Source organism: Hippichthys cyanospilos, chromosome 12 (genome assembly GCF_059441005.1).
Source record: "Hippichthys cyanospilos isolate Australia breed blue-spotted pipefish chromosome 12, RoL_Hcya_1.0, whole genome shotgun sequence".
Taxonomy (NCBI): domain Eukaryota; kingdom Metazoa; phylum Chordata; class Actinopteri; order Syngnathiformes; family Syngnathidae; genus Hippichthys; species Hippichthys cyanospilos.
Window position 1 is genome coordinate 286,339 of NC_142380.1, and position 24,453 is coordinate 310,791.

A 24,453-nucleotide genomic window follows, 5' to 3' on the forward strand; every position below is an offset into this window, starting at 1 on the left:
TCACCAATCACCAACCCCGTTCGGGCGTTCAACCAATCGCGTCGCTTTCTGCAGGATTTAAATACCGTGCCGTTTTTTCAAAAAATATTGAACGACGGAGAGACTTGGAACATTTTCCAGCGAGTTTCACGTCACGTTGCAGCGTGAGTATGACTTATGTTTCGGCGCGAGGCTTCGTAAATGAGTAGTTTTGACAGTTTTCCGATGTTTCCGGTCGGTTAGCCTTCAATCGACAGCTTTGAGGGTCTGCGTTTTGGTGCAATTGCCTGCCTGCCTTCGCGTACAGGTACAGCGGGAGCTTTTACCATGGCGCACTTTGGCCTCGAAAACGATATCAGCAACACTCTGCAGCTGGACGTGCCCATCACCAACGCTCCTATCGCCCGCTGGCAGAGGAAAGCCAGCTCGTCCAACGCTTCCTCCGGCGGCGTGTCCCCGGCGAAGTACGCCAACGTCAAGACGCCGGGTAAGACCCCGGCTAAGACGCCAGGTAAGGCGACGGTTAGCCGGAGAGGTGCGGCCTTTTCATACTTCTCAAATGATTAGCGATTAACAGTACGCATAAAGTAACGTCATTTATGACACCAAATTCAGAATGGTGCATCGCCCGTGTGTGCTTTTGTTAAGCTAGTAAAGCGACGCTAACCTAGGAGCACCGGGAGGGTAGAATATTCAACAATATCTTTGGCGCCGCTTCAATGCTTTTATCGGCTAAGTAAAGCAAAAAAAATGAGCAGCAAATTCTATGTCGGGGGTGTTAAAACGCTGTCCTCGAGGGCCACTATCCCAAGAGAAAAAACAAATCTGCTCTCTGCCTTTCCTGAGGTACGCTTTGAGTCCGGTTTAATGAAGCAATAGGTCAATAGGTTAACAAAGTGTTTTCAAAGAATACAACCCCATGATAGATGGTAAGTATAGTTTCTAACTGAGCGTTTCGCTCTGCAAAACTGGCAGGTTACAAACTGTGTGCGATTTCTAACCTGGAAACCTCATATATGGGGACAGTCGTTCCATTTTAAACCGGACTTCCAAAAGTAAAAAAAAAATATTACAAGTTTATTTAAAAGTGCACCCTAGCCCAAAAGAATCAAAACAACTGTGGCTTCATGGTTGTTAACCCATGCCAACAATGTAGAGGCAGAACAATTACAGTAATTCCTCATTTGTTCACAAAGGTTACTTTTCAGGCCTACGTGTCAATCGACAAAGTAGCAACACGTGGGTCTTCTAAGTTTGGATCGTGTGACGTTCGCAAGCTCAGCCTGTACGTTCCGTTTCAGTTGACAGGAGAAAATGGCCGGCCCTTAAATGAATTAAAAAGGGGTGGATCCTTTTTTTTTTTTTTCTTTTCTCCCCGTAATTCATACAAATGCATTATTAATCAGTGCCTGGTTTAAACTATAGTAGTGATACCTCATAAAACGTATATATATTTAGCACTGTTTTTTTTTTTCTTTCAGGCAGACGAAAAGTCACCCCTTCAAAAACGGTGGCAGATGACCGCTTCATTCCCATCCGTAACGAAAAACAAATGGAAGTGGCCAGTTTCCTGCTCTCAAAGCAGACCCGACCGAAGGAAGAAGGCGCTTCGGCGCTTTCATTGGCAAGTCGTTTTGAACCCACTGCACGGAGCTGTAAGTTGGACTTCAATGATTTGGGCTACCCTTGTCTTCATCAGGAACAGCAAAAGATGTGGTCCGTAGCACTGAATGGATGCAACCTAGAAGATGCCCGTATTTTGCAGTTCAGCGGGAGGCCAACAATTAATCCAGACGGTGAGGCCGGCGTTCTGCTTCTTTGTTTGAATCACGGAAATTCAACTTTTTTCCACGTTGCGATCTCACTCCCCCACCCTAAGCACCGCTGAAGTATTACATTCATCGATGCGTCAGGCCAGAGTAAATGCGGGCCCGCCTGATGGGAGCTTTAGGTTTTTGACTTTGGGTTTCGATGGAGAGGGGAGGTTTTTTCAGGGGACGGCGACGTTTCCTTCATTCGTTAGAAAGTTTTACGGTAAAAAGTGGCAAAAGTGTGGACGGCCTCTTGAAATGTGGTAGTCCATAATTCACTCTGAAAGTACTAGAGGCTAGGTACGCCGTAAGAGGAAAGCGGGCGTTTCAGTGGGCGCGGCGGCAAAAAGGAAGCCCGAGCCAACCGACGCCTTTCATTAACGCGTCGGACTTGACATTTGTAGTGTCCCGCGTAAGTGTGCCGTCTTGTTTTTCCAGGCCAACACAACTCCTTGAAGTCCCTCTACAGCCACACCGTGACTCCCATGTCCAGCAAAAAAAGCCGGCACGTAACTTCCACCGCCGACAAAGTCCTGGACGCCCCGAGCGTGCGGGACGATTTTTGTACGTTTCGGCCCTTCCGGTTAGTGCGGCGAACCTAAACGACGGAACGGCACGCTGACTTGCGGGTCCGATCTTAGATTTGAACCTCCTGGACTGGAGCGGCCGCAACGTCGTGGCGGTGGCCCTCAAAGACAGCGTTTTCCTGTGGGACGCCACTCAAGGAACAACCACTCACCTCATGACCATGGACAATGAGGCGGATTACATCAGCTCGCTGTCCTGGGCCAAGGAGGGCGGCTACCTCGCGGTCGGCACCAGCGACTGCGCCGTCCAGGTGGCTCTTTTTCTTCCTTTATTTCTGTCGACGGAAGCGGCGGGAAGCGGACGAGCTCGCTTGCGAAATGGGACAATTATTCCCGAGCTTGCTTTTTCCCGATCGCAAAGGCAACGTTCGTTTTCGCCCGTGAAAACCGGTGGGGCTCGCGATACTGACATTTTTGGATTTCGAGTTAACTTGTCCCCCCCGCCCGCATTTTTGTAGTTGTGGGACGTGGAACAGGAGAAATGTCTTCGCAGCATGAACAGCCACTCGGCACGGGTCGGCAGCCTGAGTTGGAATAACCACATCTTGTCCAGGTACTTTTACTTTCCGTTCGCCCGGCCGGAACGGCAGCCCCGAAAACGAGCCGGCGCTCTCCCCCGGCCCAGCGGCAGCAAATCCGGTCAGATTCACCACCACGACGTGAGGGTGGCCGAGCACCACGTCTTCACGCTGCAAGGCCACTCTCAGGAGGTGTGCGGCCTGCGCTGGTCGCCGGACGGCCGCTTCCTAGCCAGCGGCGGCAACGACAACCTGCTGTGCGTCTGGCCTCGCGCGGCCCAGGGCCGAAGCGACCCCAACCGGTCGCTGCGCACGCTCACTCTGCACAAGGGGGCCGTCAAGGTGGGCGTCTTGGTTTTCAAAGCGGCCGGCTGCAGCATGAGATTTCGAGGCTTTCCGCCGCCGCGCTCTAAGTTCTTATTGAAGATGACTTTTGACGGTACCCGCCGGGAAGTAAAACGGCTAGTTTGCTCTCGCCGTGCCATCTCGCGGCTCAAGCGGCGGGCCGCGCGACGTCGGCCGACCGCTCGTCCCGGCGAAGCTCGCGGCTGATTCCAGACTACGCCGACGGCGCGAATGGCGGCCTCAAAGACGGGCCGTTTATCCGCGTCGAAATTGAAAATAATGTCGAGTGACGGCACGTACTAAACACGCTTCCCTTCTGTCAAATGGGTCCCCGTGCGAACCCGCTAGTCATGACAATAGTTGCTCCCGCGGGTGAACGATTTACTACTGAGCTCGATCGTCCGCCCGCGTCCTCGCTGAAACATCAGCGAGTCCCTTCAATGACCTGGAAAATTGACAAACATCTTCTTTTGAGTGCGACTTTCGTCACCCTTCTCATTTTGTGACCTAATAATTTTCAAGTACTGTGTAACTTTGAATCTCAATTTTGAACTTTGTTTCCGTTGATACTACAACTTTGAATTCCAATTTGCAACTTCTCCACTGCATGCTTTATTAAAAAAAAACAAAAACAAAATAGCAGCGCATGGACAGACAATCTTAAAGATTTTTAAAAAGATAGGAAGTTGACCAAATTGCGGTCGGACGCCATCGATCTCACAAGATGAATTGAGTATTTGCACTCGCAGGCTTTGGCTTGGTGCCCGTGGCAGTCCGGCATCCTGGCCTCGGGCGGCGGCACGTCCGACTGTCACATCCGCGTGTGGAACGTCAACAGCGGCTCCTGCCTCAGCTCGCTCGACACACAGTCCCAGGCATGTACTTGACAGCCGTTTAACGAAGCCTTGCATCTTGATTTGGATTTGGCCGCATTCGCCCCAGTTTTTGCGCTTTTTTTTTTTTTGGACTTTTTTTTTTTTTTAATCAATAATTCCATACCTGCATTGCAAAGACGATGAGTGCTCTCACGATTCCCTCCTTGAGCCAATTTTTCTGACATTCAAACAACTTTTAGGTGTCTGCACTTGCGTTTGCTCCCAACTATAAGGAACTGATCTCTGCACACGGTTTCTCGCACCATAACTTGGCCATCTGGAAGTACCCGTCCATGGCCAAAGTCTCAGAGCTCAATGGTAAGTGTTTATTTGTATTTTTTATTCCTGTCAAACAGAAGGCGCTGCAAAAGCCCATCGCTACAGTAGAACCTTCCCAACTCGTACTCGTTAAAGAGTCGGACCCTACCGGGTCTATTTATTTAGTGCACTGCAAGCAAAATTCTGACAAGGCAGTCGAAAATGTGTTAAGTTCGAACAGATTAATGGCAATTCAATGAATTGGGGATTTTTTTTCCACTAACCTCACCCAATGTGGGCTGACTTTGAAAGGTCAAAACATCGTTTCAAAATGTTCGGCGCCATCAGCCCTATCCGTCCATATGTATATCTACATATATATATTCCAAGGCTCTCATTTCAGTGAATTTTCATTTTGTGAGGGGGGGAAAAAAAATGCCATTCAATGCTTCGGAGTTTGCAGACAGGAATACGCAGCTAGGTTATGTGTTGCATGAAATGAAATACTTCCCTGCTGCATTCCCGTAACATTTGCTTCTTGGATGGAAATACGACTCCCACGATGCATAGCAAAAACTTTACATTATGGGAATCAGGCTAAGCCACTTAATGAAGTCATTGAAAGGCTTGCAGATGTCAAATCGTGCACGAGCGGTGGTTTTGGTGGTGTTTTAAAACAAAAAAAAAAACCAAATTCTACCTACCCAGGACATGATGAGAGAGTCCTCAACATGGCCCTGAGTCCAGATCTTTCCACGGTGGCCAGCCTGTCGGCGGACGAGACAATTCGCATGTGGAAGTGCTTCGAAGTGGACCCCAAGAAAAAAACTAAAGACAAGACTCCGCTTTCCCTGCACTCGGCCCTCACTCGCTCAATCAGATGATACGCTTGGACGAGAGCAGTGGTCACAAATTCCGGTCCGAGGGCACCCATTCACGATGTTTTTGGTGCAACCCTCCTCCAATGTGCCTATTTTTTAATTCTTTTTATTTTTTATAATTCCAACTCCCACCATGTCAAGGATTTGCTCAAATGTCCGATTAATGCCATCTGCGTAGCTATACTGTGCACTGCAAAATTCATGGTTCTTTCGTTTGACAAATTCTGCAGTTTTGCGTACATTAATAAACTAGCTCAATGTTTTTTATTTACCTACGCTATTTTCAAGTTCTATGAATGGCTGACAGAGTCCCGAAACATGAAAAGTTAGCTTTTTAGAACTTTTAACCATGTTCAAATGTAGTTTTCTGACCCTAAACACTCCCCCAAAACAATTTCGCTAAAATAAAAGATTTCTAAAATCAAATTGTTGTACTTTTCCCATTGGCACGGTACCTTCAATATCATTGCAAAATAATTCACCTGCGGGCGGAACTTATGCTATGACTGAGTTCCTACGGGGTCTTGTTTGAACAGGGGAACGCGTGTTGATAGTTGAGTACAGGCCCCGTTCGGCATTTTTTAATTATATATATATTTTTTAAATGTTAGTGAAACGCCTGTTTATGGCTCCTATATCACGCTATTGAAGTAATCCTCGTCCAACGCGGCGAGCCTCGTGACAAGCGGTCAGGACGGTGGATGAATAAGGCATGTAGCGTGGACTGCCGCTTGAGCTGCAAGATGGCGCTACGCTAAACGGTGAGTGCAAACCAGCCGTATTACTTCCTGGTTAGAAAGCTCGCTACGGCAAAACTCATATTTCACAAGGAATTAAATCGCCAATGTGCCGAAAGTAATTCCTGTACTGTAGAGATGACTTCAATCTCATGTTGCGGCCCCTTTCCTACTCTTAACATCGTGACCTAGTATTTTACAAGTACTGTATATGCGTAATACACTTTGGATCCCAAATTTTGAGCTTCGTTTCCCATTTGTTTTTATTCTACAACTTTAAACTCAAGTCTACAGCGTCTCCGCTACGTTTTATTGACAAAATAAAGGGTCAGTCTGTAAAAACAATACCCATGTTTAACACACGGAGTTGGGGTTTTAATCAGAAATGGAATGAGTGTGAAGTCACCAACGATACCCGAAGTTCGAGGGGCTACTGCGGCCAAATTGGCTACCATGCACAATTCAGGTTCAGTCATTCCTTTTAAAATGAAATGAAGGTTTAATGACATTTTGCTTTCATCGAGGATTAAAAAAATCCTACGCAGGTCACAGTTTGCAAATATCAAGTATGAATCAAGCGTGTTTCTGTTGTGGCCTACGGCGAGTAATGCACGTATTGCAAAATTCACCAAGAACATACATGTATGAAGAAACCTTAAAACATGGCTTATTATTCCATTGTAGGCCTGCGAACCACCAACCGCTTTCCAAATGACACCGACCCTGATATCTAAAGCGTGTTTATTTCAAAAAGATAAATAATCAAACAACACAAATCTATAAATTTGACACATATAAATGAACGCATTTGAACTTTTTGAAGATTATTTACACGTGCTAGTCTTCAGTGGAAACCGTGAGATGAGGTTGGCGTGGGCCTAACGGACCACAAAACTGCAATGAAGGAACACAGTCCGTGAGAAAATGGAGCACCGACCTTCATGCGGACAAAAGCGTGTGTGTGCATCACAGTGTGGCGACAAAAACGCACAAGGTTAACTGACAAAGTAAAACAAAAACAAAGCCGTTCATATCGCGTCATGACGTCGTCGTGTCCCAACAACGAAAATCGGCAGGCTAGACTCGCTGGCGAAGCCGTATGAGCATCTTATTCCATTTCCTCCTACGGGACCAGTACACATTTTGGTGTAGTTAAACGACTCGAAAAAAAAACAAGTACAACAACTGTCCTTATTAGTATTCTCTTCCCGCCGACTGCATGATACACAATCAGGCCAACTCCACGTGACCAAACTAGTACCACCGGTTCAATGTTAACTAGTAGCAGTGCGGTACGATCTTTGTTCACTCGAGTAGAGAACGCGGTACCCGTAAGACAGTCCTTCTACTCGCGTGCTGAAACATCTTACAGGTTCACTCCGCGCGGAACTTCAATGCTCGGACGGCTTACCGCGGACTCGGTTATTCGAAAGTAGCATAGTCGTCACTGCGACGCGTTCAAAAAAACGTCCGGACACACACACACACACACACACACACACACACACACACACACACACACACACACACACACACACACACACAAAAAAGGACAAACGTTAGATCTCCTTGACCTTGCCCAATTGCACATCCCCGTCGCCGTGGTCGCGCCGGTGGCGATCGTCGCGGTCGGCGTTTATTTTGGCGTCGCCGTTGGCTCGGTGGCTTCCGTTGGCCAGCGGGGGGGCGGGCGGGGACCCGTCCCGCCCGCCCGCCGCTCGGCCGACGGGGAGCCGCTTGCCTCGGATGTAGGCCTGCAGCCAGAAGTTGGAGAAGAGGATGAAGAAGAGCACGCCGTACATCCAGATGAGGTGGATCCACAGGGGAACCTGGTAGTCGCACTTCTCCATGAAGTAGTACTGGCTGATGTGCGCCGATACCACGATGAACTGCGTCTGCGCAAACCGCACACGCAAACCTTTAGGGGGCGGGCGGGGGGGTTATCGAGCCCGAGTTTACTCTCCGTAAGTGTACGTCTTCCCTCGCCGTATCTGTAAAACGTCAAAGAAACCTCTCCGAGGATGCGTTTCCCTACGCCGGGAATTTAGACGTACTCTCGATCAAATCCCCAATGTTGAATTCAGATCCGGTTTACGCTCGGTAAATGTTATGTTTTGCTCACGCTAAACGAAATTACTCACGTCCCACACTCGAACGCTCGAGATCGATGTGTTTATTTACCGGTAAATGTCGAGCCTCCAAACAAACAAAAAGAGATCGGCGCGGACGCCCGACTCGACTCGCACGCTCACACTCAGGCGTGAAACGTCATTTCTTTGTTCGTATCCACGTCGCAAAGCGGGCCCCCAAACCCGAGCCCGTTTCGCTACCTACCAGCTGGATGGCGGTCATGTACTTCTTCCACCACAAGAACTTGTGAAAGCGTGGGCCGGCCGCCGCCAGTCCGTAGTACGTGTACATGACCACGTGGACCATGGAGTTGACCATGGCGTGGAAGGAGCCCATCCCTCCGGCTGAGAAGAAGCAAAACGCCAGTCAGCCGCAATTAAGGCCCCGCACGAAGAGCGGGGACGGCCGGTCCTCACCGGGAGTCAGCATGATGCCCCACCACCAAGACCAGGGCATGACCGAGTGATGGAACACGTGGAGGAAGGTGATTTGATTCTGTTTCTTCCTCAACACAAAAAACACCTGCAACGGCGTCCGAGGAGGACGGAGTCAAAGTCCTGCCGTAAACGCGACGGCCCGCGCGGCCGATTCGGAGCAACGCTCACCGTGTCCAGGAGCTCGATGAACTTGGAAAAGAAAAACATCCAAGCTACGCGCACCATCTGACGGAAGCAAAGGAAAAAAGTCAAGGCCGTGTCGGCCGAAGCGGCGACGCGCGCGCGCGCGGGGAGAAATGCGTGCCGCGCCCCATACGTTCATCTCATGGGCGCGTGTTAAAGAAAGGATTCGCCGCCCTACCCTGAGCGCCTGCGGACTGCTGGAGGGATCGATGAGATCGCATCGCCACGTGAAGGTGGTGCCCCATCCGGACATCATGAACTGGAGGCAGAGACAATCCCGCGCTGAGACCGAAGCGATCCGTTTGTTCTTTGGGCTTCGGCCACCTTCCTCCTACCTCGTACACGATGAAGGCGTTGAAGGCGACCATGCCGAAGTTGTAGATGACCATGACCGCGTTGAGGCCGAAGGGCTTGCGCTTGGCCATCAGCCGAGGCCCCAAGTAGACGGAAAAGAGGACGTAGGCCGCCAGAAGGCACGTCATCTTCGCCGGACAGTTCACCATCGGGTAGTCTTTGACGCGGGCGTCTGGAAATCACACACCGGGAATTTCATCAGCTAACGTCCGACCCGATTGCGCCGCCGCCGCCGCCGCCGCCGCCGCCGCCTGGGGGAACGGCCGGCCGGCCACCTCAATTCAAGTGGAAAAAGTGGACAGGAAAGTCGGGGAAATGAAGCGCGCGAAAGTGCGGCGCGCGGCTCTCTCTCTTTCTTTTCATACGTTTTCGGAAAGGAGAAAAGACCTGGCCCGTTTTGGGCTCCTTTGCCGCCGTTCCCGTTGGGAGACCTTCTCCATTTCGGACGTGTTGAAAACCCGGCTGGTGCCTGTATCGGAGTCATTTACCTGTAGTGTTCTAGGTAGGTGTATGTTTTTCAGCAACTCCAAAACATCATCGGCGTTATTTCCTCCGGAAAATGTTGTCTCGTCAAACTTAACAAACTAAAGGCATACGCTTTGGAGTCACGTCGTTTAGCGATATGTTGCCTCGCGTTCCGATGGCTTTGCTCTTAATCGGAGAAGAAAACTCATTTCGAGAACGGAACTAGCGGTTTCAGTCCATCCCTGTTGAGCATTGATGTTGTTGGGCGTTGAGATGACGTTCGGTTTGCGTCAAGGGTTGTTCCGCCGCTTCGCTTTGGAACGTCCACTCGTATCTTACTCGGCAAATTTGAATCCGTTTCCTGTTTTCACCTCCCCGAAACCGATGGGCCGCCCGGCGTCACGTTTGGCGTCCCGTACCGTAGACGCGGCCCTTTCGCCCAATCGACGGCGATCGTGTCATTAAAACGGACGCGAAAGGTTTCGCCGGGTTACCGTCGACGCGTCGGACGTCATCGGGGCCCAAACTCACCGCATTTGGACAGCAGACGGTCGTAGAATTCCAAAATATCGGATCCGGCTCCTCGCAGCATGGTGACCGCTCAGCCCTTTTCCTAAAAGGTGAAAGGCAGAGTGGCTATCGGCCTTCGCCTGAACAAACGACGAAAAGAGCGACGGACGCGCCGAATGCTCATCTCGCACTTTGCGATTTTTTGACGAGAAGGAGATCCCGTCTCGAAATCGCGCCGCAAAGCTATTTTCGGACGTTAGAATGGCTCGTTTCGAAACCGCCTTTCGGGTTTTCCGACGAATCGTTACATTCGAATCCGGACTCGTCGGGTGTGCGACGTTGTTGCGGTCACCCGTCTGATCCGGTCCCGGTAAACGTACTGTTCGTCATACCGTCCGACGGGGACTGAATAAGAGAGGGGAGACCGAAAAGGCGAACAGTAGGGGTAGGGCGCCGATGGCGACCGATTCCAGCGCCGGCCGCGGCTGCCGTGGGCTATTATTTGAATCCGTTTGGATGGGGCGGTCCTACATTTACGTACTGGCAAACAGACCCCACGTCAAACCTCGGCCTTTTTATCCGCTGACGAAAGACGTCGGTTCCGCGGCGGCTTGAACCCCGTCCTGTCGATTCTACCTACGGCCATCCGGCGGAGGAGCCTCGCGCTTGGCGCGCTCGTCGAAGAGAAGCGTATTTGCAGTGAGTACGTGAGACTTTTGGGCAAAGGGAAATGGAAGGCTTTGGGGATGCCCAGAAGGCCGCGCGGAGGAAAGGGTAAAAGCCGCTCATTCACAACAATGAAATCCTCGCCGAGCGACCGACAGAGCGAGTCGGACGGGTGAGGCCGAGCGGTTGATCGGAGCGCGCGGGTGCCAAAATAAAGCGACAGAACTGCATCTGCGTACCGGAGGCCGAGTTGGAAAAGAACGACGTCGGTGACGTTTTCCCCCGAGGGCCGCGCGCCCTTCGACCTACGCTCAGCAGTGACTGCAAACGCGTTTCCAAAAGGAGGGGCCAAAACAGCTGTAGTGGCTCATTCGCCGCCGTTCGCCATCGACTCCTTCTTTAAGAAATGCTTTAGGATTAGGGCCGACGGTCAAGAAAATGAGATTCCCGGCAAATTGGTTTCAAAACGGAAGGGGAAATGCGTACATGATACGTTGAGTTGAACTTTTAGCAATGAATCTTTTTTTCCTTTTATTCAAATCTAGATTTGACCTTTTACTATTTGTAATTTTTTAATGAAAAATACTTTTTAAAGTGTTTTTTACTTTTTTTTAATTCGTGAAAAATCCAATTGTTTATTTTTTCAACGACAATTTTTAACTTTTAATTTTCTGATGAAAAATCGAATCAAAAAATTAAAAAAGCTTCAAATATTTTATTCTAAAATATATTTTAGAATGAAAAGAGCCAATATTTTGTGACGGCTTGGGTATTTTATCCGATATAAAATTCTTTTATCGGATATTTTGATTTAGCACATTTTTGGAAGGTTTTGAACTGATTTATAAAAAAAAAGATGCGTTAATACATCGTGTCAGTCCTTCAGAAATATATACGTGCGAAATATTCATTACGTTTAATAAAAATAACCCGAAAACGGATAGATGGAATTTGGAATCCTTTAAAAATGAAGAAGGCCTATTTTATTGAAGATTCGGATGTTTTTTGCTATATAAACAGTGCGGTCAGTGTAGCGTTTTGTTTTTCCCAACGAAAAAGAATATTTTAAGATGATTGAACATTTTCAACGAGAAAAGTTAAGTATCCTCGCATGTTTGTTTTTAAACGTGTAGAACGAGCGACTTTCTTTCAACTTTTTTTTTTCTTTTCAAAAAACGAGGTCGGCGATCTTCGGACGCGGTCCCGGTTTGCGAACGGATGACTACCGACAAACCAGCCAGCTAAACGCCGTCCCCGATTCGCCTTCGGCCGAGCACAAGTTGTTGCAAAAGCCTGCGCGTTCAAAGGCGTCGCGGGCCATCCGAGTGCCGACTCACCTGCCGCGTCCTCGGCTCGGCTCTTGCCGCTCCCGGAAGAGCCCCAAACCCCCAAAACCGGTCGGTGAGGAGCGGCTGCTGGAAGCCGGCCAAAAGGCTTGCCGCTTGCCGCTTGCCGCTTGCCGGCTCCTTGCCGCTTGCCGCTTGCCGGCTCCTGGCCGCGGGCCGGCGTCCCGCGAATATTCCGCGGACCAAAACGAAGCGGGCCGGGGAGGGGGGGGGGGGGGAGCGTCAGGCCTGGACTCGCGCGGGAGCCCGATCGCCGCGCTCCATTTAAAGCCCCGCTGGAAGTAGTGGGGAACGGGCAGGTTCCACAACCGCACCCTTTGTCAATGGGAAGCTCCGCCTCCCCGTGCTCACTCGCTCCGCCTCCCCGTCCTCACTCGCTCCGCTCGCGATTGGCCGGCCCCGTCGACGGAGTTGTGGGAAGGGCTCCCCGGGTTTAGGGAGGCCGAGAAAAGGGCCATTGTTTGAAAAGGCGATTCGGAAGGAGCGGTTGCTTTTTGCCCCGAAACTTCACTTTCTGGGGCGGGCGGGGCCGCCTGCGATGGGACGAGGTTCGGCCTCGGGAGGTTGGCCTCCGGCCCGGCCCGGGGCGGGGCGGGCTTCGGCCGAGCCGCGTTCGGCCTTTCGAAGCCGGGCTTTCCGATGAAGCCTTTTTCGAACTGGGGGTTCAAGGACACTTCGATGTCAAAAACTGTCAAATAAAGGAGCGGCAGCGTGCTGGAAATCTAATGGCGGGCGTGAAACCATGCGGCGCGGGCTGCCGCGGGCAATGCTAAAGGCGAATAGCCGTCCCCTTAAGGCCGGGGTGGGGAAGCCCACATCCCGCCCCTTTTTGATGTGTCCGTCGCACACCTGACTGAGATGACCAGGATGGGCGGCGGGCTTCCGGCCGGGGGGACTTCCGGAACGGGCGGGACCCGGCGCTCCGGGGACCCGAGTTCCTCACCCCCGCTTCGAGGGCGTCGAGGCGGCCGCGTAGCTTTCCGCAACATCTAACCGGGATTGCGGCGTGGGATGAAGGGTTTCCAGATAGCGTTCCGCTTTGGGGCCGGGATGACCTCTCCTCATTCCGTGGACACTTTAAATGATGTTTGCGCTCATTAAGAGCAATTTGAGAAAAAGGCTCTCAAGGGTGAGACGTTCCAGCTAACTTTAGGCTTTCGATTACACTTTTTATTTCTTTGCGTTTTCAATGGCGCAGGCTTTGAAATGAGGATTTCAAGCCGTCTTTGGCTTTTCTCCCGAGCGGCTTTGGGCATCGTTGGGGTTTCGAGCTCCGCTTCGGATGGCGCTTTGAGGCGTGAAGTCAAAGCCAAAGGGTAGGTTTTCTCATCGGGGACTTTTTAGGGTGTGTAAATGATGATTTTGCGGTCAAATGAGGGTTCGGAGAAAGGTTTAGGGATTCAAACTCGGCTTACCTTTTCTCCCGCACTGTTGGGCTTTTCCTTTGGGTATTTGGATTTCCGATCGGCTTTGGGATTTCCGAGTAGGATCGGAGGAAAGGGTTTGCCTTTCTACAAACGATTCCGGGACCGGCGTTAAGCGTTTTGAAATGGTGGTTTCGAGAAGATCGTAAAGCTCGTGGAACTCAAATCAGAGTTCCGAAGCGGTCTTAGGGTTAGTATTAAAGATGGGGGGGTGGGGGGGCTATCAGAAACGGAAGGCCGAGACAAGGTTTCAAAGTAGGGCTTTGAATCCGTGGACGCTCGCTTGGCTTTTTGAACCCATTTCAGGTGACTATTTTTCCCGATGGTAAAGCTGCGTATGATGCCTTTGTCAAATATGGAGCAAAGGTGATGCGTCGCAAGCCTGAGTCACGGCCGCGCACGCGCGACGGTACGCGCGCGTCGGCCATGACGCGAGCGCACAGGAGGTCCTTGTTGTCGCCCTGGATCGTCCTACCCGGCGACGGGCCCTCCCCCGCTCCCGCCCTCCCCCGCTCCCGTCCTCCCCCGCTCCCGTCCTCCCCCTCCGCCTCTCTGGTCCAACCGGTTCTCCGAGATGAGATGCTATCCTCCCCGCCCCGGCCCGCGCCCTCACCCGCCCGGTGCCTTACGAGCTGCGGCCTTCCCCCAAAACGACGAGAAGAAAAAGACACCAGGCACGAATGGAATCTGAGCACGCGAGAGCGGGAGGCGTGTCGCCGTTTATATTCTTTCGCACGAGCGCGCGCGGAGCCCGAAAATCCGATCGTCGAAACGCCCGTTGGACCGAGCCTTATTTGGCATCCGTCAAGTCGTACGCGGTCCGACCAAGTCGGCCAGAAATATCGCCGGCCGTTTCCTTGGCGGACGCGACGTTTTGTCGCCGTTTTGCGAGGCGGAAAAGTCGATCGCGCCGCAGCCGAACGCGCGGGTCGCGATCGGGAAGGCCGGGACGTCCCGCGCCGGGCGCGCGGGTAAAATAGCTCAAACGGGGAGATGGCGACCAAACGCCGACGTCCGCCGCAAGCGCTCGGCCGGCTCCCGGGCGGTCATACTAACTGTACGCGACGTGACGTCGCGCGTCCTACCTATTTGAATCCAGTTTTAGTCGGAATCGTCAAGCAATTGTTGAGAGCTCGTATTCATGAAAACTTAATGATTTGACGTAGGCCGTTTTTTTTTTTTCCCTTGCTTGTGATTCATGCATTTTTTGGATGACTCGCATGCAGCGAAACTCATCTACTGCATATGCCAAGGAGCCCGATTTTGATTTTGAGGGAGCACGCCACGGTAAATTCAGCCGAAGGGGTGAAAACAGGATCGGGGGGTTCAACCTGAATTAAAGATGACTGACGCCCCTGATTGGGGGCTCATATGCATACCTTTTAATGCATCCTGTTATGATAGACATAGACTGTTATAATAGACTAGGCATTTTTGTTTTCCATTCAATTTGAAAAAAAAACCTGTATTTTTGTGGAGCGGGGAGCTTGATTTACTCACAGAATTTAAGTCTTTTATTCTAGACCTGGGGTGCACAAACTTCTTTTTCCTCCATTTATACCTTGAGTGTCCGAGAGGGGTCCCGCAAGGCTCCGTACTTGGACCATTTCTTTTTTTTACGATTTTAAATGATTTAAACACAAACGCACACTATATATAAATATATGATTTTTCCAACTTTTCAGCCCTTTTGAGCGCCCGGTCAGCTGTTTTTCAGTCAAGGAACGATCTGTTCCCCGCGGTCCTGTGACTCGAGTTAGAAAATGGAAGAGGCAACAAAAGGGCCCAATATTGCTCATCAGCTGTACATTTCTGTGTAATAGAATCAGCGAAGAATCGCCAAGGACTATCAGTGGTCCTCAATTAGCCAATCGCGGCACAGGTCCCATTGCTTGAGTTGCAAAAACGCATGAATGGATCTTGTTAAAGCGCGCGCGAATCCAGGGCCCGCTTTGTGAAAGCAGAATTTCCGAACACGCTCACATCGAGTTCATTAAATTCCCGTCGGCGTGACAGCTGACATTTTTGGAATCCTTGTTTGGGTGGGCCGAAAACAGGATGGAATGTTTGCGATTGAAGATTTCGAACGTTACGTGTGGCGTAAAGTTTCAGGTCTTTCACTATGCTTTGTCTTCTGGAGCTAAATCTTATTCCCTCTTATGGTATTTGGAAATATACGTACGTCTTAAGGACCTTGGCTGCTGTAATGACATGCTGCAATATGTTGGAAAAAAAAGCCACAAGTAAATTCGAGCGCTATTGTTAAGACATACGGATAAACGCGCTGAATTTGAGCGAAGGGCCGGTTATTGCGTGTTTCCAAAAGCGGAAAAAAAGGGCAAATTGCAAACACGAGCGTTTAATAGCTCGTCGGGCTTCAACGTTAAGGAGAATGTTTTCGCATTTTTAATTGGTGCTCAAATGACGCTTACGTGGGCCGCCTAGGCCGATTCCTTGGAAAATTTCGTTACCAGCTACTGACTTCTGCCGGCAGAAACAAGCACTGCAGTTGATTTGGAAAAAGCCTTGGAATTGCACACACACGCTAACGCTGAAGCGGAATCCTATTTGGAAATAAAGATCAATTATCTAGGTCAAATTGATTGCCATTTCTTTCAGCAAAAATATCACAGTTCATAAAATGTGTTGTCACGGTATTTACCGTCTTTGCATGCGGTTGATTGAGGCACCGTACGAATGGATCGTAAACATAAACGGGAAACACCGACACCGTGTGGACGAATTTATAAACAACATAAATAGAACATTTATTTACACCTTGGGAAATGTATCGTGGTTGTTTCCAAAACGAATAACTGTCTGAATGTTACACGTGGCCTTTTTTAAGTCTCAAAAAGCCCCATTTCAAAATTCAAAGAACATTGGCAAGATTCGGAATCTAGTTTAAAATCCTAGTCCCGATATGAAACTTTATCTGTTGTTAATTCAATCGCTGTTTTGAAAACTGTCATTTAAAATCTAACCTTGTTTTACGAACACGGTGCCCTCAATTTACGATCACCCAAATGCGACGTTTCGCAGTTACCAAGAAAAGTCAGTCACGACTTCCGCTTTTTTTTACGACGTGATACTTTTTCGAATTGCCAAGACATCCCTTTCACACAAATACGGACCGTCATCGTGCCAAACCGTCGTGTTTGCCGAGCTATTTCCGCACATTTTTACCACCTTGCTAAATTTAGTCTGCGGAGGATTAAAACCTCGTTCGCACCACATTTGGCAGCGAACAGTTACATAAAACACAATTTAAAATAGAACAAACGTGGATTTGCGCTGGGCCTGTCTTTTTTCTTTTCGGATCTTGGCAAAATAATTAATATGCGTTTGAAGAGAAAAAAAAGAAAAAGAAAAAGAAAAAGGAAAAGGAGAGCGAGCGCTGTCGGGGAGGGTGTGTTGTTTTGTGGGCGGGGCTGCCGGACCGGTCTTCCGGCCGTTTCCAGTCAGCGAATGGAGCGCACCCAGCTGGAACAACAGGTAGTGAGTGACGCCAATTTCACTCGAGGCTTCTTGGGGTTTGGTTGTTTTTTTTTTTTTCACCCTTTGGAGGCGGAAGCCGTTCGGCCGGAGTTAAGGGACGTGCGGCAACGCGTGACCAAGCGGCAGGAAGGACAGCCGCCTAATCGGCAACAGCACAACTCGTGTTGTGGCTTTGCGCTTTAATTGGGACGGCTTCCCCCCCACACTTTTCATTTGGCTCCAAAATCCGCTTCGGTCGGACCTATGTGTAAGGTAAGACATTTCATCTCGTTTGGCCTCCAACAAGTTTCTTAAATGCATCGTGCGTTATTATCGCTTTATGTTTTTATGTGTTTGAATCCGCCCGCGTTTTCGTTCTGAAGCTAATTTATTTGTAATGTAAAATATTCGCAAATATACGTACTTTTTTTTTATAAACACTTCCTGTTAATACGTTTATTTTCATTTGTAATGTATAACTAATGTGTAACCTGATTTGCTTTTGTCTTTTTATTCATCGTTAATTTAATGTATGGTTTTTGAATGCTTTTAGTCATTGTTTTATATCGTGCACGGATGAATATGTTTCCTTCTCAAGTGTGGGTCGTGAAATAAAACCATTGCGAATTACTACATGAAAATATATCCAATATTATCTTACCCCACTAATTTCCACGCGGTATTCTAAAATGTCTATTGATTGTAATTGGTAATGTATCAAATTGACTTGTTTGGGGGGTATATCACTTAAGGATATAAACAGGAGAAAATGTACAGCGTTTACAAAAGTTTGTTTTGCTGTAGTTTAGACATTTGCCAAAGTGTTGGCGTGTCTCAACGCGGTAACGTCGAAAAACAAAACAGAATTTGACCCCAAAGTAAGGGTGCGTCTTATGTGCGTGCGCGTCTTACGTTTGGGGAATTCCTAACCCAAAACCAAGGGTGCAGGGGGCATCATTTCGGCCGGAAAGCAAATAAGAAAAGCTCCCGCCGTCTCGCTCTGCGGTTGCATAACGCGAGACGAGCAGCGGCGGCATAACTTAGCTTATGCCCGCGCAATAAAAAGCAGAAAGCGCCTCCGGCCTATTATGTAATGGGCCGCTCATATTCTTGCGCTAAAAATAAAGCGCGGGGCGCCACGTTAGCGGGAGCTTCTCCGATGCGAGTCAAAAGGACGTAACCGCCGTCTTTCATTTTTTCTTCCCGCAGCCCATTTGAGATCGCTCGGCAAAGGGGGCGATTTGAGATCGCTCGGCAAAGGGGGCGATTTGAGATCGCTCGGCAAAGGGGGCCATGGAGGTCCTCCGCAAGTCCTCGGCGTTCGCCGCCGAGGTCATGGAAGTGTTCGACCGATCCCTGAGCGACAAGCAGCTGGTGTCGCAGGCTAAGGCCCTGTGCCGCGACTTCGTCCTGTCCCGACTCAACCAGAACGGGCTGACGTGGTCCAAAAGCGAACTCAACCTGGCGCCCTGCGGCGCCGCCCTCGCCGAGGTCTCCTTTGTGCTGCTCTGCCTCGGTAAGACCGCGCCGCGCCGCGCCGCCCCGCGCCGCGCCGCCCCGCCCCGCGCGACGCCCCGCGTGGCAAAAGGGCAACCGGGATGCAGAGCTCGCAGTATGTCATGGGAAGATAGTGAGATGTACTTCCTCAAAGTGTATCTCCCCCATGCCTCAAGTTGAGGAGTTGTCACCCTGTGGGGTGGGGGTGGGGTGTGGCGGGGGGGCATCCTAACTCTGCCGGTCTAAAGTTTGGGAACACCCTCAGATTCACCGTGTTTATCCAGACGTTTCCCAAATGGATATTCACATCATCCAAATGATAATAAATGCAATTTTTTGATGAACAAAAAAGACTTCTACCCGAAAACATTTGCAAAACGGGCCATTCGATCAAAACAGAATCGGCGTGTCTCATGTAGATCTGACGGATGACGCTTCGTGACCCGGAATGACTTTTTCTCGACGGTTGTGCAATTTCAAGAGTCAATAGTTTGAATTCGCCATGCGTTTTGTGAATTTGACGTGTTGAAAATAACAATAATTTTTAAAAAAACCAAACGGTCATTGTTCCTTAGGTGACGAACTGGAGCGCATCCTTCCCAGTCTGTACAGGAACGTGGCCCGTCAACTCAACATTTCCGTTGCCATGGAAACCATGGTTTCCGACGCCTTCGTCGGCGTCGCCACGGAGATCTTCTCCGCAGGTACGTCAACGCCGCTCGTCGGCAATATTTGCCATCGGAAAATATCTTGAAAATACAAAAAGCATCTGGAAAAGAATCCAACTTTACCTCCCCCAAAATATGCATCTTCAATTCCTCTCGCATTACGACTTTCATTTTTTGTTGCTTTTTATTCCAAAAACTCACTTGAGGAACTCATCCGGCGGGCCGGATCAAGGGCGGGCGATTTAATGGTTGGAAATGTTTGCGTGTGCGTTTTGCGAAGGCGCGTCCTGTCTGGACGCGTTGAGCCCAACCCGCGCGGGAGGGCCGCCTCCGGGCCGCCTCCGGGCCGCCTCCGGGCCGCCTTCGGGCCGCCTTCGGGCCGCCTCCGGGCGCCGGCCTCAAAAAGGCGCCCTCCCAACAAGCCGCGCCCCGCGCTTCCACAAAATAGCTAGGCCGCGGCGTCTGCTCTTGTTTCGATTAGGAGGACGGATCAAGGACATCAGGGCTGCCGGTTCATAGCATGAGTTTACAGTGACAATTTGTTTTTGTCAAGACTTGACGCATTTCATTTCACCTTCTAGTAAAAGCGCGGCGGTGCGTGCACTTTGACTGTTTGCCAGGAAGGTTTGCGTCCGCCCTTCTTTTGGCCTTTCTGGGAGACGGACGCTTCGGGAGGGACGGGATTCCTAAAAACAAACCGAGTCCACTTATGGGAGCCGGGGGTAAAAATGGAGGGAAAAAACGCCGGTGCCGTCCGCTCCGTTTGTCCCGGATGGCTTTGGTAACGTTTAGTCTCGCCCGTCGCGAGCTCCCCAAAGAACATCCGCCGCTTAAAGTCTGCTTAGGAATAGAGCGGGGGTCAGGGCCCGGTCATTTGAAAAAGACTTACTAACCGTGTTTTTAACTGGGCCGGATGAGACGGCTTCCAGTTTGTTTCAGTAGCGCCAACGTCATTTGCCCCTCCGGGCATCCGTCGCGGTTTCCCGCCGTCCGTCCCGGCGGCCGTCTTTATCCCGCACAATCTCCTCTCTATTCTAGGCCGTCTCCGTGAGCTCCGCCGCTTCCCGCCGACGCTTATCTGGTTTAAGCCGGCTCGGCCCCGCCCCGCCCCGAGCCGGCGGCGCTCGTCCCGTTTAAAGACAGGCCTGGCGGGTCAGCGTCAGGAGGCCGTGACGCAACAGTACCCCGAAGAAGGAGGTCAACGCCGCGAAGCGCCGTCATCTTTGCGGCCGCTAACAAGAATGCGAAGACTCGCATTCGCCGCGTCCCGCAAACCCGGCCGCCTTTCCCGACCGACTCTTATCGGCGCGCCATTACCGGGACAAAGTCCGAGGCGCGTTGGCGCTTTATGAAACGTGAACCGAACGACGCTCGGATTTAACGGCGCGGCCGCGGGAGACTCGATTAGCCGCACCCAAGTACAATTTCAAGCGATCCCGACACCGGAAGGAAATCCGCTGCAAGAAAAGGCGCGCCGTATTTGGCGCGCCTTCGATCAACGGCCCGTTCCCATGCGGCTGTCACGTCCGGTACAAGGCGCGCGGCATTTTAAGGCGCGTTGAATAGAAGCTCCGTCGGCGGCCGGGCTCGCATCCACTAGATGGAGCCGCGCTAGAGGGAACGTCGACAGAGCAATGGGATAAACCTTTACCCGTGGACAATCGCAAATGAAGAATAAAGGCGACTTCAAGCGCGATCGAAAAATGGGGGAAAAAATGGGGAGAAAGAGCTCCACGAAAAGACCGTCCCGATGGACGCCGACGCCGCTCAAGAGTTTCGAAGCACATCGCTGTCGGCGCCCGCCTTGAAATGTCAAACTGTTGTCGGTCGGGCAGGGATCACCTGGGGCAAAGTGGTGTCCATGTACGCGGTGGCCGGCGCCCTGGCAGTGGACTGCGTGAGGCAAGGGCACGCCGGCACGGTTCACGTCATCGTGGACAGCCTGGGCCAGTTCGTCCGCAAGTACCTGGCGCAGTGGCTCAAGAGACGCGGAGGATGGGTGAGTCCGGAGAAAAACGAGCCCCGACCCTGAACCCCGCGCGAACTCCGTAGGAAGGGCTTAGGAAGGCCAGATCCGTTCCGTTCCGCTCCGCTTTCCAAACCGTCGGCGCATAGAAAATGCCGGAATTCGAGCCGGGAACCGAACTGCGCGGGCGCGTCCTCTTTTCGGGGACTCATTTTTGATTTGGTTTTTCCCGACGCACCGCCCGGCTCGGTCGACTTCGCTATCGGGACCGCGTTTGCGCGCCGCGTTAGGAAATGGCTTCCCGTTCCCTCTTTTGCCATTTTGTCTCGGCGTTAACGTATCTGAAATGTAAAGGAGGCGGCGGTGTCGCTGAGCGCCTCGGGTCTCCCGCAGGTGGAACTGACCAACTGCGTGGTGAGAAAGGACCTGTTCCCCGAACACCGCTGGCTGTCCTCGGCTCTGGATTCCCTGCGATACTTGCTCACCTCCATGTACATTTACATCGTGAAGGAAGCGTGACCGGCGGCGGGCCGAACGCGCCGGCGAAAGAAGCCTCGCGGGAACCCGCGGCGCTTCTCGGCCAAGCCCGCCGGGCTGAGGCGGGACGGGCGGCGGGCGCCCCTCGCCTCGCCTCGCCTCGCCGACGGCTTCCCCCTCGGCGCGCTTCCCTTTGGTCGCGCGCGAGTGGACGTTGCGGGCGAGCTGAAGATTTGACTCTCATGGCAAAGTTTTGGGCAAAGGTGCGGTTTTGGCATACGCCGCCGATCCCGCCTTGCTTATTTTAGGGCCAAAGAGGACTTTGCGCAGGCGCGCGTCTCGGTGCCGTTTTCCTTTCCTTTTAAACGTGTACGTAGATTATTTACGATTTGATTCTTGGTACGATTAAAGCCATTGCAGTATAGTGCAAAAAGCGGTGCGGGACAATCTCTACGGAATGATGGCGTGACGCGCTTGGTGGTTTTTTTGCTCTCTGAAAATGCTCATTTATGTGTCAAAAGGTGTTTGTTTTTTGGCAATAAATGACAATCGCGCAAATAGCGATTCTCCTATTTATTCTTCATAGTGCAATTGACAGCGCTCGTCTTTATTTTGTCGTGACAACCGGATCGGCGTCAGACAAAAAGAATTTGTCCGAACAAACGAGCGGAACGGCGACATTGATGATAAGGCAACAAAAACGATGCAAAGATTTTAACGGCAAAATATTTGATTTACGGATCCGCAACTAAGAAAGTTGAGCGACTCTGAACACGCCGAGCATCGGCGTGGTCCCCCGACTTGTCAAAGGCGCGCGTGATATTTTCTCTCGTCGGCCGGCCGGCCACACTTTCCACATCCTTTTTGAATATCCGAACCCGTCGGCGCGGCTCTCCCCGATAATAGACGCGACGGGCCAAGATTGGGCTAGGGCTCAAATCCAAAGCGATGCGACGGTGACATCTAGAGGGATTTGCTAGACTTTTTTTCAAGCACTTTTTTTCGACAGCGGAAAACATACCTTGCGATAGCCGTGGTCGTGAGGCCATATGCTGTGCATCAGCGCTACTCATAACTTTAAAGTATGTCCGCAACACGCGAGTCAACAAACATCAACTAAGAAAAGAGCGCGATAGGTTTCCATACAACCGTTACAGAACACAAACCACGCGCCTTTAAAAAACACAAAGACGGACTTCCTCCGACTCGTCGGACCTTTCTCGGCTTCGAGACGAGCGGACGTAAGTGATGCGCAGGTGTTCCGTGGACGGTTGGGTGTCTGTTGCCATGGAAACCCTCCGCTCCAGTTTCCCGTCGGCGCGGAGCCGGAACGCTCGAGAGATCTGGAAGAAACCGAGACGTTCGGCGCCGACGCTACCGAAGGCGAAAAGCGTCGGCGCGCGGCGCATAGGTTTCGTACTTCCTTTACGTGAGGCTCCTTGGCGAAGGAGATCCTGGCGATGGCGTGACTGCGCAGGTTCAGCCGCTGGCCCGTGAGCTCGCCCTCCTCGATCTCGGCCAGACCTGCCCGCAACGCAGTCTTTTGCTTTCGCCAGTAAAACAAGTCACGCTATAGGAAAGGTCGTAGAGCAGCGTGACCGTCCATGTGCTGTATGGTGTGCGCGGATGTATTGTAGCACCCCCTTGTGGCCAGAGAACGCACACGTCGAAAGCGGGGTACCTGAGTTCTGTGCAACAATGAAGGCCACTTTGTTGGTTCCCGGCTGCATTCGAATGAAACCGCACTCTCGGTGCAGCGGCTTCTTGGAGTCTGCGTGGAAGGCATTGAACCTTAAAAACAAACAAAAAAAAAAACAAGTCCAAATACGTCGGCGCTGCGCTTCCGGCGCATCATTCCGGAGCACCGACATGAAGTTGACGACGGGCTGGCCGACGTGGCTGAAGTGAAGCGTCTCCAAGTAGCGGAAGGGTTCGATGGTGGGAAAGCGGCCCTCCCCCGGCTCATCGGACTGCCAGGTGCCCAGAAGCCAGTCGAGAGGCAGGATGGCGGGGTTCATCTCCGCCGAAGGTGACCGCAGCAAACTCATTTTACGTCAAAATCATTGCATTTAATGCCCCCCCCCCCCCTTCCCCTTTTTTTTTTGGTCACGGAGACGGGTGCCTTTGTCGGGCGGCTATCGAGACATTTGAATGGGAATGTAATAAAGAAGACCTCGACGACGACTGAATGGAGCGCTCCAGCAGAGGGCGACATCTTCATGAGATTTCCACAAGCCGCCCCAGCGAAGAAGAACGGTGGCCGGACCGGTTGGGCTGACCTGAGCTGACTTGTGATTTCACCATTTGTACGGCACTTTCCGCTCTCGCGAAACCGAGCCATTAACGTCAAACAACCTCTTGAATGAGGCAAACTTACATTTCCATCGTGAGAGGAAAAGCTGGATTTTTTTTTAAAGCAGCAATCTTAGACGGTACCAACACAGGTTTGAATTTGAGCTCTTGCATTTTTTTTTCAAAGTAAAGTCACATTGTAGCCGTTTTGCACCTTTGTGGCCCATACAATATAAGGCCTAAATTACAACCACTCCACGCTCAATTGTCACCACGATGTTTGTTTCATACGTTCGCGTTCATTGTATTTGTAAGGACGAGTTAAACGTCCTTCCTACCTGATTGGTGTGGCGGACAGGCCATCCTTGGAATCGTTTGAAGCCAGTTCACAGAAAAGAACGCTCCAGACAGGCTCCCCAAAAAAAATGAACACCGACCGCGTATCGACCTCAACAGTGCCTCATGTGACAAGGCATTCTGGGAAATGTCGTTTATAGCATTTTTTTTTTAATTGGCTCCCTGAGCATTGCTGACGATTCGTTTTATGAAAGAATAGTATCTCTCGTTGTA

The 24,453-nt window shown here is 51.1% G+C and overlaps 4 protein-coding genes across 7 annotated transcripts; 2 read left to right on the forward strand and 2 right to left on the reverse strand.

Moving 5' to 3' along the window:
- The first annotated feature begins 25 nt into the window (after positions 1-25).
- cdc20 (cell division cycle 20 homolog) lies at positions 26-5,680 on the forward strand. Of its 2 annotated transcripts, none has more exons than XM_088429810.1 (11): positions 26-143; positions 287-490; positions 1,461-1,603; positions 1,679-1,775; positions 2,229-2,354; positions 2,432-2,628; positions 2,836-2,930; positions 3,003-3,237; positions 3,990-4,115; positions 4,316-4,433; positions 5,082-5,680. In XM_088429810.1, the coding sequence occupies exons 2-11, from the start codon at positions 307-309 to the stop codon at positions 5,255-5,257; spliced, it is 1,497 nt and encodes a 498-aa protein (XP_088285936.1). In that variant the 5' UTR covers positions 26-143; positions 287-306; the 3' UTR covers positions 5,258-5,680. The 2 variants fall into 2 exon arrangements, with proteins under 2 accessions (XP_088285936.1, XP_088285937.1); XM_088429811.1 differs by having other exon boundaries at positions 287-466.
- Positions 5,681-6,715: 1,035 nt separating this feature from the next.
- On the reverse strand, positions 6,716-12,348 carry elovl1a (ELOVL fatty acid elongase 1a). The gene is made up of 8 exons (XM_088429832.1): positions 12,074-12,348; positions 10,092-10,173; positions 9,077-9,267; positions 8,920-9,000; positions 8,727-8,783; positions 8,538-8,643; positions 8,326-8,465; positions 6,716-7,886 (listed from the first exon to the last, which is right to left on the reverse strand). Exons 2-8 carry the CDS (start codon positions 10,150-10,152, stop codon positions 7,551-7,553), a joined length of 972 nt encoding a protein of 323 aa, XP_088285958.1. The 5' UTR covers positions 10,153-10,173; positions 12,074-12,348; the 3' UTR covers positions 6,716-7,550.
- Positions 12,349-16,942: 4,594 nt separating this feature from the next.
- Positions 16,943-24,313, forward strand: LOC148414232 (bcl-2-related ovarian killer protein-like). 2 transcript variants are annotated; one of them, XM_088429033.1, is made up of 5 exons: positions 16,949-17,256; positions 18,193-18,499; positions 19,056-19,184; positions 20,984-21,147; positions 21,508-21,776. In XM_088429033.1, exons 2-5 carry the CDS (start codon positions 18,277-18,279, stop codon positions 21,631-21,633), a joined length of 642 nt encoding a protein of 213 aa, XP_088285159.1. In that variant the 5' UTR covers positions 16,949-17,256; positions 18,193-18,276; the 3' UTR covers positions 21,634-21,776. The 2 variants fall into 2 exon arrangements, with proteins under 2 accessions (XP_088285158.1, XP_088285159.1); XM_088429032.1 differs by lacking the exon at positions 20,984-21,147 and having other exon boundaries at positions 16,943-17,256; positions 21,508-24,313.
- thap4 (THAP domain containing 4) lies at positions 22,150-24,361 on the reverse strand. 2 transcript variants are annotated; one of them, XM_088429034.1, is made up of 5 exons: positions 24,222-24,361; positions 23,461-23,614; positions 23,273-23,382; positions 23,012-23,115; positions 22,150-22,934 (listed from the first exon to the last, which is right to left on the reverse strand). In XM_088429034.1, exons 1-5 carry the CDS (start codon positions 24,244-24,246, stop codon positions 22,767-22,769), a joined length of 561 nt encoding a protein of 186 aa, XP_088285160.1. In that variant the 5' UTR covers positions 24,247-24,361; the 3' UTR covers positions 22,150-22,766. The 2 variants fall into 2 exon arrangements, with proteins under 2 accessions (XP_088285160.1, XP_088285161.1); XM_088429035.1 differs by having other exon boundaries at positions 23,461-23,609; positions 24,222-24,345.
- Positions 24,362-24,453: the final 92 nt, after the last annotated feature.